Source organism: Panthera leo, chromosome C1 (assembly GCF_018350215.1).
Source record: "Panthera leo isolate Ple1 chromosome C1, P.leo_Ple1_pat1.1, whole genome shotgun sequence".
NCBI lineage: Eukaryota > Metazoa > Chordata > Mammalia > Carnivora > Felidae > Panthera > Panthera leo.
The window spans coordinates 78549385-78569114 of NC_056686.1; the positions used below are offsets into that span (position 1 = coordinate 78549385).

Consider the following 19730-nt stretch of genomic DNA (forward strand, 5'->3'; position numbering starts at 1 on the left):
CACAGTATCTGGTAGGGCAAGTCTTCCCTTCTTTGTTTTTCCTTTTGAAAGTTGACTTTGGGCGCCTGGGTGGCTCAGTCGATTAAGCTCTGACTTTGGCTTGGGTCATGATCTCCCAGTTCGTGAGTTCAAGCCCCATGTCTGGCTCTGTGCTGACAACTCAGAGCCTGGAGCCTGTTTCGGATTCATATTCTCTGTCTCTCTGTCTCTCTGTCTCCCTGTCTCCCTGTCTCCCTCCCTCCCTCCCTCTCCCTCCCCCTCTCCTTCCCCCACTGGTGCTCTGTCTCTCTCAAAAAGGAGTAAATATTTAAAATTTTTTTTTAAAGTTGACTTAACTAATCTATGGATTTTTAGTTTTTTTTTTCTTTTTACAAATTTTATAAAACATTTGACTTCAGAAAATCTTGCTGCGATTAATTAGAACTGCACTGAATTTATACACTAAAGATTGTCTGCCAAATACAGTGAAATTTAAGTTGTACTAACTCCATCTGGGAGAAGCAACAGTATTATAGACACTCTTAACATCCTGTAAAATGAAAAGGCATGGACTGCAGGTGTGATGGGTGTTGGGAAGAACACAGCACCTTACATAACCCAGCAGCAGATGTTCGGAGTACAGAGCTTAAGAAAAGGGCATGCAAACCAACTCCTTTATTTTTTTCGCTTAAATTTTCTCTGTTCTGACTTCTTAAACACGCAAGGTAGCCTAGCCTGGATGCAAGAGAAAAGTTACAGCTTTGTAGCTACTGACCAGAGTCAACTGATCATCCACACGTACTTATTCCCTAATCAAGAAGTCTTTGTTGGGACACCTATGTGGCTCAGTCAGTTAAGCGTCTAACTCTTGATCTCAGCCGAGGTCTTGATCTCAGGGTCGTGAGTTCAAGCCCTCCATTGGGCTCCATGTTGGGCATGGATCCTACTTTTAAAAAAAAGTCTTTGTCATGGCACTTTTATAATGTATGAGCTGGGAAAACTATTTCCAACATGTGTAACAAAGTGTTATTCATAATATATAAGATGCTCTTAAGTCATTATGAAAAAGATGAACATTTCAGTTTTAAAAAAGGACAGAGAATATCTGCTGTTTCCAGAACCCATAAAAATGAGCAAACCTGGAAAAAAATACTTATGTAATAATAATAGAACTGTAGATTGAAATATTGTGTGTGTGTGTGTGTGTATGTGTGTGTGTTGTCAAATAGCAAAAGCATAATACTGTTGGTGAAGGTATGGGCCTTCAAGTACTGTCCTGGTAGTGTCAGTGAGTGTTAATTAGTACCTTTTTTGGAGATTCATTTGATAATATCAGTCAAAATATATACATAATGTAGGTTGGGGAATGTGGTGTTTAAATGAAATAGTATTGGCCATGAGATGGTAATTGAAACTGGATGGTGACTACCTGATGGTCTCTTTCACTTGTTTTGTCTGCTTTTGCATATGTTTGTAATTTTCTACAGCAAAAAGGAAAAATGTGTATGTACTTTGATATAGTAGCAAGTATTCTTTTTTTTAATTAAAGATTTTTCTTAAATGTTTGTTTATTTTTGAGAGTGGGGGTGAGCAGAGAGAGGGGCGATAGAGGATCCAAAGCAGGCTCCACACTGACAGCAGTCAGCCCAACGTGGGGCTTGAACTCAACAAACTACAAGACCATGACCTGAGCCGAAGTCAGACACTTAACCAACTGAGCCACTGAGGCACCCTGATATAGTAATTATTCTTTATGAGTTTATCCCATGTAGTAATGGGAACGCTTAAAAAATAAAATGTAAATGGATGAGCTTTATATTGCTTGTAATAGTAAAACATTGGAAACATACTAAATGTTCCTCAGTTGAGTAGTAGTTGGAAAGTAGCTTAGCATTTGAAGAAAAAATTATCTTACATACTTTTTTTTTAAATGTTTATTTATTTGAGAGACAGAGTGCAAGTGGGGGAGGGGCAGACAGAGGGAGACACAGAATCCAAAGCAGGCTCCAGGCTCTGAGCTGTCAGCACAGAGCTTGACGCGGGGCTTGAACTCACGAACTGTGAGATCATGACCTGAGCTGAAGTCAGATGTTTGACTGAGCCACCCAGGCACCCCTTACATACTTTTGTTTTATACTTTCACAGATGGACATTGTGTTGGCCATGATACATTATTGTGTAAGAAAAGTTATAGAGGTTACATAATATTCCACTTTTTATTAAAACATTATATGAATTATGTCTATATATGTGGTGTGTGTGTGTGTGTGTGTGTGTGTGTGTGTGTGTGTGAAAAGTTAAGAGAATAACAGTTCTTTTGTAGGAGGAAGTAGCATAGGGAATTTTCACTTTTCACTCTTTCTGTATTATTTATTTTACCATCTTATGTTTACCTTTATAATCAGAAAGGAAATAATAAATTCTAAAATTAGAAAAATGGCTTCTAATAAAGGTCACATTCTAGAGAGGAAGGGTGTAATCAGTGACAATAATGAGGGAAATAACCTTTGGGAGGATAAATGTACAATGTCTATCCTAGTTATGTTTCAGTTGTGCTATTATGGATCATTTGCTTTACTTTCTTGCTTTATTTTTTTGTAAAGTTTCTTTGGGCTGAAGATTAAAAAAGGGTAATACTTTTTATAAATACCTATTAATGCAGTTTTATATATGACTTATATTCTTCATGTTTATATGAGTAAAAAAAGATTGGTGTGTATTTGCCATAGTATGTGAATTAGATTCTCTTGTTTATTTAGAACAAAACTGAGATTATTTGTGTACACATTTTTAGAAATGTAACTCTTTAAGTATAGATTTTCCTTGAATTGAGCTTAAAACTGTATAAATTCCATATAACCTCTCTGCCTTATATATATCATGCCCGTTGCAGAGCCTTGAGGATGCAACTGTGAATAAGAGTAATAAAACAGACACATTCCCTGTTTTTGGTGGAATGTTTAGATGAGGGAATGGTGATGTGTGTTGCAGTGGGCTGAAGAGTAAGAGGGCAAGACTACAGTAGAGAGAGTTAAGAGTGTATAACTTTCCTCCAGAGGTTTGACTGTGAATGGGAGGAACAAAGTAGGAGGAAGTGGTGGAAGGGAGCAGGGAGCACAAGGAATAAAGGGAATTTTAGTTCTCTTTTCCCTTACAACACTTTAAGAGAGCCAGATGAGAGACCATTGTGAAAAAGAATTTGTTGAAGCAATAGCACAGCACACAAAACCTATGTGGGACTGTATGCAGTTTTGATTTTTGTACATTTTCCAGTCTAGAATTCTAAGATTCTAGGTCCCATCAGCCACCTTGGCATTCTTTTGAAGTCATCTTTCATCTATAATTAATTATGTCGCTCAGGCTTTGGTTAGTTTCTTTAACTTAAGGAAAGCAAAATGCCTCAAGTGACCACTGGATTTATAGTTTTCCAGAAAGTTGCCTGCTGATAGAGTCATTTTCATATTATGATTTGAAGGCATTAAATTGTTTTAGTGTTTGGAGAAAGAAGATTCTCAGCCTGGCATTGAGCACTCCAGTTGGTAAGATTAATGGCAGTGATTCATTCTCCATTTTTACTTCTCTCTAGCCCTCGTCTTGTCAGACGTTTAAGCGTTTTAAACCCCTCCCCCCTTTTTTTACAGTTTATTTGAAAGAGACAGTGCAAGCAGGGTAGGGGCAGAGAGAGAGAAGGGAGAGAGAGAATCCCAAGCAGCCTCTTCAGAGCGGAGCTCGATGTTGGGCTTGAACTCATGAACCATGAGATCATGACCTGAGCAGAAACCTAGAGCTGGAGGCTTAACCGACTGAGCCATCCAGGCGCACCAACGTTTTAACTCCTTAATCATGACACTAAATGCCTTTTGCTCACAGTCAATGGCAATAATATATGGCAATATTTATTTATTTAGAACATGGTTCTCACTATGTGATCTGTGGATCCTTGCAGGAGTCTGCAAGGTTAAAATAATTTTCATAATACTTAGATATTATTTACCTTTCTCACTGTGTTGACATCTGTACAGATGGTGTGAAAACAATATTTGGTCAGACTGCTGTGTTCCTTAGTATGAAACAAGGCAGTATTCATTGTTAAGAACTAACAGTAAACACACACACAGAGAAAACCATATTTCACTAAAGGACTTTCTTGATCAAACAGTAAAAATTGTTTTCACTAAATTTTACCTTTAAGTTCAGATTTTTAATGCTATGTGTGATGAAATAGGAGGTATACATAAGGTATTTATGTCATTGAGTTGCCCACTGAACTAGCAGCTTTTTCATAGAACATCATTTTTACTTGAAACAGTAGCTAACTTGGGTATATGGCAGATATGTCTTTGAAGTTATATACTTCATTTACATTTACTTACCATTTTTGGTTTTCTTCATTTGTTCTTATGAGTTGATGTTACCATCTTGGTGTCATTTCTTCTCTTTAATAAAGTTTTGTTTGCACCACTTCCTTTGTGCTATTATTGTCAAATATATTACATTTTCTATATGTTATAGACCTAACAATACAGTTATACACACATATTGTTTCATATACCTGAGGTAGAAGAAATATGCATTTATAGTGTCTTTTATAATTGGTTAATTACCTTTACAAGTATTCTTGGTTGTTGTTGTAATTACAGTGGCTGATGTAAAGTATGCTCATGTGTTAACGTCTCTTTCCACAGTGAACATATGATGGGCTCATACATACAATGAAACCTAGGAAACCAATGGATGTTATTGCTCAGATTATTCCGATATAGCCAAAGGGCTCCTTTTTGCCTGAATGATAAGTAACAATATGTCAAATTATTCCAAAGTCTGGCAGAATTAGAATATAGACGTCTGGGTGTCCAAAGAATCAGAATAAGTGTTGATATAAGATGGGATCTCCTCCCCCAGCAGGATCGAAGAAAGTAGTATTTAAGGTTTTGGTCTGTCAGTAGTATAGTAATTCCAGCTGCTAATGCTGGTAGTGAGAGGAATAACAGGACAGCAGTAATTAGGACGGATCAGACAAACATATGTGGTATTGAGATACGATAGGGGGTTTTATGTTAATGATTGTAGTAATGAAGTTAATAGCACCTAAAATTCAAAAAAACACCTGCAAGATGCAAGGAAAAAATGGTTAGGTCCACGGATGCTCCTGCATGGGCTAGGTTGCCAGCTAGAGGAGGATATACGGTTCAACCAGTCCCTGCGCCGGCCTCTACTATTGGTGCGAGTAAGAGCAGGAAGGATGGGGGAAGAAGTCAGAAGCTTATTTATTCGAGGGAATGCTGTATCACGTGCTCCAGTTATTAATGGCAGTAATCAGTTCCCAAAGCCTCTGATCATGATTGGTATTACCATAAAAAAGATTACTACAAATTCATGGGCAGTGACAATTACATTATAGATTTGATTGTCTCCTAGTAGAGTGCCGGGTTGGCTGAGTTTGGCTCAAATTAGAAGGCTAAGGGCGGTTCCTACTATGCCAGCTCTGGAACTGAATAGGAGATAGAGTGCTGATATCTTTATGGTTAGTGGAAAATAGCGGTTTATGAGCGTAGGTAAAATGGTTGCGTAAAGAGCATTAGAGTGTAAATCTAAGAACAGAGGTTTAAGCCCTCCTTTTGACAAGCTCTGTGGTGAAATATCACATTGAATTGCAAATTCAAGGAAGCAGCTTCAAACTCTGCCAGGGCTGCTTCTGCCTTTTTTTTTTTTTTTTTTCCTAGACAGCGGGAGAAGCAGATTGAAGCCAGTTGATTAGGATATTTAGCTGTTAACTAAAATTTCGTGGGATGGAAGCCCACCAGTCTAGTAAGGACTTAGCTTAATTAAAGTGTTTGATTTGCAATCAGTTGATGTAGGATAAATTCTTGCAGTCCTTAGAGTTGGGTGTGCAGGAGTTGCTTTCAACCTTAAGAACTTGTTTAGTTATTTCTTGTAAGGTGGCTCTGCTAGCAACAAATTCTCTCAGTTTTTGTTTATCTGAAGTATCTTTATTTTGCCTTCATTTTTGAAAGGCAGTTTTGTTGTATATTAAGATTCTTGGTTGACAGTTTTTTCTTTCAGCATTTTGAATATAGGATCTCACTGCCTTCTGGCCTTCATTATTTTTTTTTATATTAAAATGTTTTTTTAATATTTATTTTTGAGAGAGAGAGCACAAGTGGGAGAGATGCGGGGTGGGGGGGGAGGGTGGAGACACAGAATCTGAAGCAGGCTCCAGGTTCTGAGCTGTCAGCACAGAGCCTGATGGCTGGGCTCTAACCTATGGACTGCGAGATCATGACCTGAGTTGAGGTCAACCGACTGAGCCACCCAGGCGCCCCTGGTCTTCATGGTTTCTGACGAGAAGTTAATATTATTGGGGTTACCTTGTACACAATGAGTTATTTTTCTTTTTGTCTTTCAGCATTTTTACTGTTAAATCCCAGTGTAGATCTTTGCATGTGTCCTACTTGGAGCTTGTTGAACTTCTTGGATATGTATATTAATGGTTTTCAGCAAATTTGGGGAGATCTTATTCCTTTGGATATCTTTAAAATGTAGTGTGTCTTTCATTACTGGAGGGCAAGTAGCTGGGAGGGGATGTGTTAAATAATAGGTATCATGGAGGGAACTTGTAAAGCACTAGGTGTTACATGTTAAGTGATGAATTACTAAATTCTGTACCTGAAACTAAGATTATACTGTGTATTTAAATAATTGGAATTTAAATAAAAACTTGAAGAAAAAAATGTAGTATATTTTTCAAACTGAAACTCTGTATATACCCTTTTTAACACTGACTCCATATGCTGACCTCCTAGCCTTAGGCAACCACCATTTTACTCTGTCTCTCTGAATTTGATACTCTATTTACATCTTTTTTTTAAAGTTTCTTTATTTCTGAGAGAGAGAGCAAGAGCGAGCATGAGTGGGGGAGGAGCAGAGAGAGGGAGACACAGAATCCAAAGCAGGCTCCAGGCTCTGAGCTGTCAGCACAGAGCCCGATGCGGGGCTCGAACTCAAGAACTGCGAGATTGTGACCTGAGACGAAGTCGGACGCTTAACCGACTGAGCCACTCAGGTGCCCCACTAGTTACATCTTATAAGTGGGATTTTACGGTATTTGTTTTTTGTTTGGCGTATTTTGTTTAGCATAATGTCTTCAAGGTTCATCTGTATTATAGCTGATGACAGAATTTCCTAGAATTTGTATATTCTTAGGTATTGAAATTAGGTAGTCCCAATTCCTGGGTATTGAAACATATTTTTTCTTCCCCACTTGTTTTATTTTTGCTTCACTTTTATACTATCTAGTTTTGAATTATTGCCTGTCTAGTTTTATACATTGTTGTATGTATGCATCTAGTAAAACCTCTAAATTGAGAAAGTGAAACCAAACAAATATTGCTTTGTGACCTTTGAGAAAAGTTGATAGTGGTTATACTGTGGATATGCTGTTTATGAAATAGCTAATATATAAATTATAATGTAATTTTGGAATACATAATTTTGGGGTCTTTTGTTTAAAAAATGTAAATGATGTTACCTCTCATTTGAGTATGATTTTGTGAAATTGGTGGTTCTCATTTTTTTTTAAACTCATAGTCTGTATATTTGAAGGTCTGTGACACATTTGCATCAGTAAACAAGACATAATTCAGTAGTGGTTCCCTTTAAGGAGGTCATGACTACTCCGCCAGTGAGTTTAATATACCCAGCTGCCCCAAAGTCACTGGTTAGTGTGTTTTAACTACATGTGGCATAATCATTTTTATTCTTTTTCAAGTGCTTATGAAATTGTGCCATGTAACTTCTTTTAGTTTATTTTAACCAGTGTTGAGATTTAAGGCATCCTTTGCTCATGACCATGGCCTACCCACTTCACTTAGAACTATTATTTTGATAATAGGTACCTTGAATATGTGCGGTCTCGGAGTGATTGCTGAATCCTTGCCTCACTAAGGATAGGCACTGAATGAATATTGAACACAGCTATCATTCCTTTTAAACTTATTGGTTCCTGGAGAGTATTTGTGATTTGAGGTACTTGTTATAATTTCCCTCAATTTAAGGTTTTTAATAAAAGTGTTTGATTAATATATAGAACATATCATTGGTCTGTAAATAAGCTCTACAAGTAAGTTGATCTTGTATGTGGTCTTTTATTTCCTAAACAGAGACTCTACAGGGGCAGGTAATTCACTGGTCCACAAGCGGTCTCCTTTACGTCGAAACCAAAAGACCCCAACATCCTTGACCAAGCTGTCTTTACAGGATGGACATAAAGTCAAAAAGCCAGCATGTAAATTTGAAGAGGGTCAGGATGTCCTAGCTAGATGGTCAGATGGCTTGTTTTATCTTGGAACTATCAAAAAGGCAAGTTATCTTTATATATCTTTTACTGTTTTTTTTACAGTAAACTTTTAATAATTTTGAATTTAAATTTAACTTCATGTTTTTGACTTAAAAACAAATCACCATAAATATTCCTCTGCATTTCAGATAAACATATTGAAACAGAGCTGCTTCATCATATTTGAAGACAGTTCTAAATCCTGGGTTCTCTGGAAGGACATTCAAACAGGCAGGTGCTACTATTTCTCTTGAACGTGATTTACACTGAAAAATTGATTTTCTTTAGCCTGTAATTTTCTCTTTCTTTCTTTCTTTCTTTCTTTCTTTCTTTCTTTCTTTCTTTCTTTCGCTTATTATTTTCTAAGTGTTTTCTGTTGAGTACAGTCTATTAAGATACGGCAATCACTTTTGGGGAGATGTATTCTTTATACTTCTCAAGATGTTATACTCTATGTCGCAGACTCTGGAAGAAAAGGAATTATTCTTGTTAGGGTAGAGGTAGGCTAAAGAACAGATGCATCAATGATTGCACATCTGTAAACTGTTAGGGTGTGTCTAATAGCTTTGAATAAAAATTTTTAGCCACTAATATGAGTAACATTTTGGGCTTCAACTTAACTGCCACTTGATTTTATTAGTAAAAGTAATGTAGAGAGCGCTGCCTGGGTGGCTCAGTCAGTTTAAGTGTCAAACTTCAGCTCAGCTCATGATCTCACAGTTTGGAAGTTTGAGCCCCACCTCAGGCTGTGTGCTGACAGCTTGGAGCCTGGAGCCTGCTTTGCATTCTGTATCTCTCCCTTTCTCTCTCTCTGCCCCTTCCCTGCTCACGCTCTCTCTCTCAAAAATAAGTAAACATTAAAAAAAAAAAGTAATGTAGAGAGCTAATATTTATTGAGAACATACTATTTGCCATATGCTTTTGGGGAAATTAGCATATATTAAACAGGTTTAAAGTATTAGAAATGCTCATTAATAAGAATGACTTGAAATGACCATTTATGGTTTTTATGTTTAGATAGGAAAATGAGGCTATATTTGCGTGCAAATTAAAATGAATACAGGTATGCTTTGGTTTGGTTATAGGTGGGTTTCTTGTAGTGTTTTCCATTTTGTTATTGTAATAATTCCTATAATTGCTGTGCGCTCTTTGAATCTGTTAAAGATATTTTTTAGGTATCTCTCATGAAAAGTGATTTACAAAAATATGAATATTAAAATCTGAGTATTTTAGCTGCACACTAAAGCCCCACTTTTTTTTTTTATTGAGTTAATAGGCTTGCACTAAGACCTGTGTTTCATATCTCATAGAAAGGAGATCTAAATTTACTTTCCCTAAAGGATGGATACCTTTCTAAAATATTTAGTGATTGGGTTTTGAATTTGAGTCTCAAGTGCAACTCTATGGTAGGTTACTACTGTGTGTGTGTGTGTGTGTGTGTGTGTGTGTGTGTGTGTGTGTGTGTGTTTAAGTTTATTTATTTTGGGGGTGGGGAGGGGCAGAGAGAGAATCCCAAGCAGGCTTTGCACTGTCAGTGAGGACAAGGGCTGAAGTGGAGCTGATGTGGGGCTCAAACTCATGAACCGTGAGATCATGACCTGAGCTGAAATTAAGACTTGGATGTTTAACTGACTGAGTCACCCATGTGCTGCTACTGTGTTCTGTTTCTTGATTTCATTCTTAATTTTTTTTAAAGAATAAAGTTTTGGTAAAGGAATTAGAAATGTTCTAATTACCATCTACATAATTAGTACTCAGGGCTTAGGTGGGGAACTCAATAGTTCTTAGTCTAGTAAGATGTCTTTCCAAGAGAAACTTTTTACAGTTCTTGGGACTGATTAAAGTACTGAAATTATGTTTTGCATCTACAATTGAGGAGTCAGTGAGAAAATGGGTAGGAGAAAAATAGGGAGTCTCCAACAGTAGTAATAATGAGCAGATCTTGTTACCCTACATACCTAATTATCTTTACTTTCTTAGTTTGTAAACATGGGTCTTTCTCTATGGTAGAACTGAAATTGGTATGTATGTATGTATGTATTTATTTTGAGAGACACAGAGACAGTGTGAGTGGGGGAGGGGCGGAGAGAGGGAGAGAGAGAATCTCAAGCAGGCTCAGCACTGTCAGTGTAGAGCCTGAAGCGGGGCTCAAACTCATGAAACCACAAGATCATGACCTGAGCTGAAACTGAGAGTCGGACACTTAACCAACTGAATCACCCAGGCACCCCTGAAGTGGGGTTTTTTGTTGTTGCTTTTAATGTTTATTTAGTTTCAGAGAAAGAGAGCGCGAGGGGGGAGGGGCAGAGAGAGAGGGAGACAGAATCCGAAGCAGGCTTCAGGCTCTGAGCTGTCAGCATAGGTGTGGGACTTGAACTCACAAACCGTGAGATCGTGACCTGTGCCAAAGTTAAGACTCTCGAGCCACCCAGTTGCACTAAAGTGAAACATGTTTTATGCTTGTCTCTTATTTCTGTGTCCTTTCAATTTTTCAGTGTTCCTTCAGGTTAAGTATAGAGCTGTTTGTCTTTCTGTCTGTCTCTTTCTTCCATCCCTCCCCCCTCCCTCCCTCTCTCTATCCATTCCTTCCTTCCAGATAGGAAGAAGAAAGCCAGTAGTACATATAAAAAGTTGTGAAAGTGATGGAGGTGCATGTCCAACATCTGTATATCAGTTTAATGGTCTGTGATTGTTTTTGCTCCCTGGTTTCTTTTTATTATCCTTAGAATTAAAATGAGAAAAGGATTGCTCCTTGGCTATTTAACTCTTTATAGCAACCAGAAAGTAGCACAAATGTAATTGGAGCAAGTGTAGAATGAACAAATGAATCTGAAAACTGCATTATGGCAGATTCAATGTGGAGAGTAGCTTTAGTAATTTTCTGCCTACAAAAAACTTGCTAATAATAGATATATACCAAACTAACTTAATAATTTAAATAAAAATGTGTTTATTTTGAGGGAGAAAGCAGGGGCAGGGAGAGAAGGAGAGAGAGAATCCCAAGCAAGCTTGGTGCTGTCAGTGCAGAGTCCAACGCACGGCTCAAACTCATGAACTGTGAAATCATAATAGCCAAAATCCAGAGTCAGACACTTAACTGACTGAGTCACCCAGGCCTCCCAAAATAACTTAATAAATTGGAGTAATTTCACCCATCTAATAAGATTCTTTTAAAAAGTTTATGTAAATAAGGAAAAATGTATAGTCAGTCATGTTAGTCTCAAATGTGCATTACAAAAGGGAGATAGGTTAAAGTAAGTAACTTTAAAAGGATTTTTAATTTTAACACCTAACACTATTATGGTTTCTGTGAAAATAATAAACTACTGATGGCAGTGTACATTTTTATTTTGGGTATGACTTTAACTGTTGCATTGAATGCATAAGAATGCTTTGTATTCTTTATTCAGTACTGCAGACTCAGTTCTAGCAGTTTATTCAAAAGAAATGATTCAAAAGTAAAAAAGGTAGGTGGAAAATATTTACTGTAGTTTTATTTTTATTTTAATAACAGAAAATTTGATATATCTAAGACAAAATCTGGAGTCTTTGGTCCTTTTCTAGGGAATGGCAGATTTGGACTGAGTGGTGTCAGGCTCAGTCCGGTTGCTCTCCTGACCGGAGCCATAAACTCGGAAGCTATGGAGGCCATGTCCTGCCAAGTGTAGAAGGAAGTAAACAAAGCCTGGGAGAGGTGGGGAGAGAGGACAAGACAGTAAAATAAGTCTGGAAAAATGCAAACAAACAATTTGCTAACATACACCTAAGAGTAGAGTCGTAATAAAGTAAATTTGGTTTTTTCCACTCAATGGAATATTATGCAGCTATTAGAAGTTATTAACAGCAGTGTGAACAATACTTTTGATAGAAAAAATATTACAGAATACTGATGAAAGGAATCCTCTCACAGTGGAGAGAATATAGACTCTGGCATATCTGTATTTAAATCCTGGCCTTGATACTTTCTCAGGGTCTTTGGGTTAGTTACTTTATCTTTCTGAGCCTCAATTCCTCTCTATAAATAGCTTACTTACCTAATAAGTTGTAGAATTAAACAACATAATATATGTCAAGAGCCTAACAGTACTTGGCCCATAGAAAATAGTAAATTTTTATTATTGTTGGCATGTGAATAAACCATGTAGTTTAACTGTGAAATTGACAAGAAGAGAATATTGGGAATAATGCTGTTAGAGTGTTAAAATTGTTTCTAAATTTTGTGGAATAAAATTGTTTTTAGAGTAAAAATGCCTAAAGAAGAAATAATTTACCTATTCAGGCAAAAAATATAGTTAATAACTGTGGAACTCCTTAACTTTTGTTGCACTGGGATTTTGTTAGGATACTTTATTGGACACCATATTTCTAGATTTTAGAAGCTGGAGATTAAATAATTGGGATTCAGCTTCTTTCATAAATTAGTAAGTAAAAAGAAATGTTCTGCATCCAAAGAGAAAGAGGTCATTGACATATCTTCTTTGCCCTTTTTCTTCAGTATCATGATGGTAGACATTGTAGGGTGAGCAAATACATGTATATAAGTATATGCGTATTCTGGAGATTAGTTCTAATGTCCACAAAACATCCCATCTCCTTGTTCCCCAGGGGAGTGGGAATGTTAGAAGTGAATGATAAGGGATCTTGCCTGAGAGCGCATAATTTATTATGCCCTCTGCTGTAAAAGCAGGTTAAATTATCAATGTAGGTAGTTAGGCATCTTAAGTTAAAGGTGGGAGATAGCCTTTTGTAGAGAGTATTTTGCCTTGAGTAGAAATCATTATGTTCTAGTGAGTAAACACTGCCAATATGGGGTATCTACTGAGTCATAAAAAGTAGTTGTGTTGTATGAAATAACTTCTTTATTATGACTGTCTTTTAATGCATATTTTAAACATTGCAGGAGCCACTGGAAGTGGGGAAATGGTCTGTACAATATGTCAAGAAGAGTATTCAGAAGCTCCCAATGAAATGGTTATATGTGATAAATGTGGCCAAGGTAAAATTGATTTCTTATAATCTTGTGGAAAAGTTTTATTACATACTTAATGCTCCTGTTGAAGATTAATGATTAAAAGTACTTTTTACATTGGTAATTTGAAGCTGTTATCATAAATTTATTCAGTTATAAGTATATTAATGGAGAAGAGAATACTAAAATGCCTTCTTGAAATTGTGTTGTAGTATTTATTAATAAAATAGAATTTGCTTTATGCTTTTTTTGATATTAAGGATATCATCAGTTGTGTCACACACCTCATATTGATTCCAGTGTGATTGATTCAGATGAAAAATGGCTCTGTCGACAGTGTGTTTTTGCAACAACAACAAAGGTATCTTTTAAGTGTTTTGGGCTAAAGCCCTAAATGGAATTTGTAAGGTACTCTCAGCGTAATGATTGTGTATGTTGAAAGTTTATTTGACTGCAGTGAGCAATCAGTGCCGGGTAGAACGAGGTGATGCTTATTGTTTGACTAATGATGCTTAAGTGACTTGCTACTATCCTTGCACTTATTTTCTGATAGTGAGTGGTCTTGGAATTGGGGCAATAGTTTGAAAAACAACAAAATAAATAAGGATTATTACTAGTCAAACAGTTTGTGAGATGGTAAGAAATTAGAATGGAAATTTCTTCAGAAGTTTCAAAAGCATTTTATGTTAAAGAATTATGTTTAGAATTTTATCCTGCACTTGTTTAAATAACTTTTTCCCTCTAATATAGAGGGGTGGTGCGCTTAAGAAAGGACCAAATGCCAAAGCATTGCAAGTCATGAAGCAGACATTACCCTACAGTGTGGCAGACCTTGAATGGGATGCAGGTCATAAGACCAATGTCCAACAATGTTATTGCTACTGTGGAGGCCCTGGAGAGTAAGTAAATAGTAATTTCATGCCCTTTAAGTGATTTCTGTTTGTATTATGTACTTTATTTTTGTTATTGATTGTGGTGTGGGAATGATAGTGAATTGTAAATGCTTGGAAGTATCAATAAAGAAAATTAGGGGAGAAAATTAGAAGCTGTAGGTAATATTCATCTTTATCATTAAGTGTTACCTAAATAAGTGAATCATAGTTCTAACTAAGAACGTTTACAAATTTACCTTTAACTTCTGAACACTGCTCCTAGTTCTGCTCTTTGTAACTAAACAAATACATCTTCTCTTTCTTAGGAGGTAACTCTTAAAATATTTCAGTCCAGCAATCATATTTCCTGCTACCATGACTCATACCAGTAGTGTTTTTTTTTCCAGGTCAAACTCTCCGTTACTACCGGACATGATTTCTAACCTCTGTCTTTGTTGTTCTCCAGTTTTTGAGTATTACTCTTGAAATATGGTGTTATGATTAGAAAATGCATTGTTTCCAGGAATAGGCTCACAGATTATAATTGGGCTCTTAGAGTTCAGAACTGATGCTCCTGTTGTTGCAGGGAGAGATTGTATTTACTACCTCTCAGATTGTCCCATTATGTTTTTGGGATCATTTTGGTTTTGTGGTGGTCAACTAATACCTCTAATTCTTTTTTGTACAAGCTCGTATTAAGGCAAGTTGTGCATCATGTATTTGTACTACATTTAAAAACCACTAGTGAAGCATTTTATATTTCACTCTTTAAATTGTAATTATTGGTTTCTGGTGTCTTTCTTCCTCTCAGATTCAGTGTTTCTCTTAAGACAAGGGTGCTGTTTAGGAGAATGCTGGGACATGATTCATTAAAATATTATCTGTTCAAATCTGTGTACTGAAAATGTCTATAAAGTTTACTTTACTTATGACTGGGACATAAGTTGTTCAATGATGAAACATGAATAAATGAATATGTAAATTAACGAATTTTTAGTTCTTCATTCTGCCATATCTCTTGATGGAATTATTTATTTGTGATTTGACATTTTTATAACATTTCTTAGCTTTTGGTTGCTTGCAGATTTAAAAAACATTGTCTTGTTTCCTTAATCACTTATAAAAGAGATACAGTGAAGAGGCATAGAGATTGATCTTTTCCTTTATTCATTTATTCCTACCATTTAATTTGAAGTATTACTCAAAATAGGTGGAAATCATCATAGACATTTTATAAGGTGGATCATTCATTGTTCTTTAAGTACCATGACTACATGAACTATGTTTGACACTGCTAGCCACTCTTAACTTTAATAGAGGATCTAGCTAAGTACTTGGAACATAATTAGTATTTATTAGTCTTTTGATGAATGAATGACCTTAGTATCAGTCTTCTTGCCTTTGCGTATAATATGGCTTACAATTAATGTGGGGCTCACTTGTTGAGCAAAAGAATTATTGGAAGAAAGGCATTATTTGGGTGGCACGTAAGGATATCCATAGCAAAACCATGTACTAACTGAAAAAAGGATATCCTTAGCTAGTGATTCAATTTTAGCTTCTTCAGCTATCTGAAACTGAACAAAACCTGTTACAAAGCCTGTACACCTGTTAGAGTCTTTGATTAGATTTGTAATTATGTTAGCCAAATTTATTAAGTTGCTATATTCCATTCCTTTTCATTATAATGGACAATAATGGAAACAGTGTGAAGATATAAAGCTGCTTATGGCTGTTTGGTTTATGGGGCAAACAGCTGTACACATCAGTAACCTCTGAAACTGTTTTCTCTTAGGGTGTAGAGAGTTGATGTGAAAAAAAAATCTCAGGTTTTTTTATTTGACAGAGATTCTTTACTAGTGTAGGAACCAGGCACTTATTGATGAAATAGTAGACGTATCTTTAAAGAGCTCGTAAGTTCTCATGAATGAAAGAGAGAGGAGGGATGAAATCAGTAACCTTTTTGGGAAAGAAAAAATTTAACACTAAATTTAGCAGATATGCCATAGTGTAATCATAACAGTATTTTGTATAATGCCACTTTGGGTTTTGGTTTTAAAACTTTACCTGCAATCATAGCAATTTTAATCTTAACTTTTTTCTTATAGCTGGTATTTAAAGATGCTACAATGCTGCAAATGTAAGCAGTGGTTTCATGAGGCTTGTGTGCAATGCCTTCAAAAGCCAATGCTATTTGGAGACAGGTGAGAAGGGCACTTGAACTTTACCAATCGATATATTTTTTAGCTTTTGTACTGTAGTTATGTTTGCTGTTGCAGATTTTTTTTTAAATAATTTTTTTAAACTATATTTATTTTGAGAGAGACAGAGTGCAAACAGAGGAGGGATGGGGGGAGGGGGACCCCAAGCAGGCTTTGCAGGGTCAGCACAGAACCCTATGTCAGGACCGAACCCACAAATCGTGAAATCATGACCTGAGCCAAAATCAAGAGTCAGATGCCTAACCAGCTGAGCCACCCAGGTACCCCTGTTTCAGATTTCTAAAAGGAATTACAACAGTGATTTGTGAAGGAGTCACCTTACTGGGAAAATATTGAGTAATATATTTAAATTATGCATGATTTTATCTTATTTTGAGAGAGAGAGGGGGAGCACGCATGAGGGGTCAGAGGGAGAGAGAGAGAGAAAATCTTAAGCAGGCTTCACACTCAGCGCAAAGCCCAATGTGGGGCTCGATCTCATGACCCTGGAATCATGACCTGAGCTGAAATCAAGAGTTGGACTCTCAACTGAGTGAACCACCCAGGCGCCCAAATTATGCATAATTTTAAAATACACATAATTCTTGTGCTTTTAGATGTTATTCCGGAACACTTTGAAGTATTTGATCAGTGATTATATTTGCTCCTTTTGTCCCACATGCTCTAAACTATTTCCATTGGTACCTTCCTTTAAAGAACCTCAGAGGGATCCTGTGACAGAAAGTTGGAAAAGGCCATAGAACCTTGATACACAAAATATGCGTCTGTGTTCTAAAGAATTTCCAAAAGCAGACCTAATGTGCTTTCTGGGTTAGGAGAATATGGAATGGCAGAATATGGAATGGCTCTAGGAAGAAAAATGAAAGACAGAGCTCTGAATTTGGCATAAAAAACCTGGGTTTAAATGTTGACTTATGTTGCTTACTATCTTTTAGAATTTAGGAAGATCAACTTCTCTCCTTTTATTTTACCAGATTGTTTTGAGCATTGAATACAACATTGTATGTGAGGGCTGTCATCACAATTCATGTTACACACAAGCCATTAGAAAACTCTATGTGTATATGAATCTGTGTGTGAACTGAATGTCTCCTCTGTAATTTAAAAAAAAATACTTCTGCCTCCTATATATGAACTATTTCATTATTTGTTGTTACTGGAAAAGAATTTTTTTAAATCACAGTGTCTTAATTCAAATTAGGTTTTGCTTTGTGTATCAGTCATCTATTGTAGGATATGTACTTGCTGAATATTAGCTTTAATTGTTGAATATGTGTACCCTTGATTACTTAGCATACAACTTTTCTTTTTTCCTTAGGTTTTATACGTTTATTTGCTCTGTCTGCAGTTCTGGACCAGAATACCTCAAACGTCTACCATTACAGTGGTAAGTATGGATATTTCTGTTAAGGAACAAAAAAGGGCCATGTTCTTTTTTTTTTTTTTTAATTTTTTTTTAACCTTTATTTATTTTTGAGACAGAGGGAGACAGAGCATGAATGGGGGAGGGTCAGAGAGAGGGAGACACAGAATCTGAAACAGGCTCCAGGCTCTGAGCTGTCAGCACAGAAGGGGCCATATTCTTAAACTTAATAGGGTGAAATGCTCTGTATATATTAACTTGGTTTAAATAAAAATTTGTTTTTCTTTATGCCTAGCTTTAGTTCTTTTATTTATCCTTAAACCTGAGGTCATCTTCACTAAAGATTGTCTAGTCTTATTGCTGAAATGATAAGGCCATTTATTTTCTGATCCATAAAATGTAACTGTACATATCTTTTAGATTTTTAAAATTCTTATTTATTTTTTTTTATTAAAAAAAATTTTTTTTTTTAACGTTTATTTAGAGACAGAGAGAGACGGAGCATGAACGGGGGAGGGTCAGAGTGAGGGAGACACAGAATCTGAAGCAGGCTCCAGGCTCTGAGCTGTCAGCACAGAGCCTGACGCGGGGCTCGAACTCAGAAACCGTGAGATCATGACCTGAGCTGAAGTCGACCGCTTAACCAACTGAGCCACCCAGGCGCCCCTAAAATTCTTATTTATGTTTTTAATTCTTTTGGGACTTCAGATGAGAGAGGTCTTATACCAAATATGCCAGTTTCTGCTGTAGTGTAATTTTTGGGCGTGGGAAAAGTGTGATGAATTTTGGAGATTTACTGACAAAATGCTTATAGTAAGTACTTAGAAACTTTCATTGAATGCTTTATGTATTTTAGGAAAAGATAAGATTTAACTCATGAATCAGATAAAGTCTGTTAAAGTATGATCTTTGCTATGGCTTATATGTAAGTGAAATGGAAAATTTTTATTGTAAGTTTTCTTAAAGTTACATCCTCTTTGAATGAAAGAGATTATTCAGATATCTTTTACTTTATACTGACTACTCACTATAAGTAAATATTTAATGTTTCCCTGTTATTTTCGTATGTAATGACTTACTACATTGTGAATATGATTTATGGTATTGACCCTCTGCTTACCTAAATACTTCACTTTGGATTTTTTAATTGCTGTTTTTATTTGTAAAAATACGATTTTTTAACAATAATCAAAAGCATGTTTTTGTATATTTTGATTATTTTTGGATTCCAGGGTAGATATAGCACACCTATGCCTTTACAACCTAAGTGTTATTCACAAGAAGAAATACTTTGATTCTGAACTTGAGCTCATGACATATATTAATGAAAACTGGGATAGATTGCATCCTGGAGAGGTAAGTGGTCTTAGGGCTAACTTCGTTAGCTACTTGATATCTTTTTTGTTTTGTTTTGTTTTGTTTTTGTTTTGTTTTGTTTTGTTTTGTTTTTGTGAAAAGCAGCCAAGATACATGTATAAGTCACACATCTAAAGTAGAGTTTTATTTTTAGTTCAGGGAGAAATAACTTTGAGGATATGAAGACTAGCCCTCTCATCCTCCTGTTGCCTGTTTATTCAGGGAAAAATGTAGACGGAGGAAGTAAATTACTTGATTCTTTCTTTTCTGAAGTGAGAATCATTGTAAAGATATAAGGGAGGGAGAAATCCTTATTGTGTATCTAATGGTTCCTCCTTAAAAACTTAAGGTTTTTTAAAGTTTCTATAAACTTAGAGATGTAACTAACATTCTTTCCTCTCTTGTTGGTACTCCCTTATATATCTTTGACTTTCAGGAATGGGAGAGAGGGGACCCAGTAATAGTGTTAGAATAATGAATTAGAGGGTAAAGCTGAGTTGGAGATTATCCTCCTCATTCTGACATCTCATTTTGCCTTTCATTTGCAAAGCCTAACCACTCATACTGATTTACAGAGTCTTTTTAAAAAACAGTGTAAAAGTTAACGTATGTTCATTGAAGAAGATTTTGAAAC

At 36.1% G+C, this 19730-nt stretch overlaps 1 protein-coding gene across 7 annotated transcripts in view; it reads left to right on the forward strand.

Moving 5' to 3' along the window:
• The window catches only part of MTF2 (metal response element binding transcription factor 2), a 78501-nt gene that overhangs the window by 38598 nt on the left and 20173 nt on the right, over positions 1-19730 (forward strand). For 5 of the 7 annotated variants that reach the window (XR_006206359.1, XR_006206357.1, XR_006206358.1 and 2 more), the window contains exons 2-9: positions 8139-8337; positions 8464-8545; positions 13215-13310; positions 13544-13644; positions 14034-14182; positions 16264-16359; positions 17696-17764; positions 18973-19096. Coding sequence is in view for 4 of the 7 variants with exons in the window: in XM_042952857.1 (XP_042808791.1) it covers positions 8139-8337; positions 8464-8545; positions 13215-13310; positions 13544-13644; positions 14034-14182; positions 16264-16359; positions 17696-17764; positions 18973-19096 (916 nt within the window). In the remaining 3 variants the exon portion in view is untranslated. Of the gene's footprint in view, positions 1-8138; positions 8338-8463; positions 8550-11885; positions 12009-13214; positions 13311-13543; positions 13645-14033; positions 14183-16263; positions 16360-17695; positions 17765-18972; positions 19097-19730 lie in introns of those variants that run through there. The other 2 variants (XM_042952860.1, XM_042952859.1) reach the window with 2 other exon arrangements.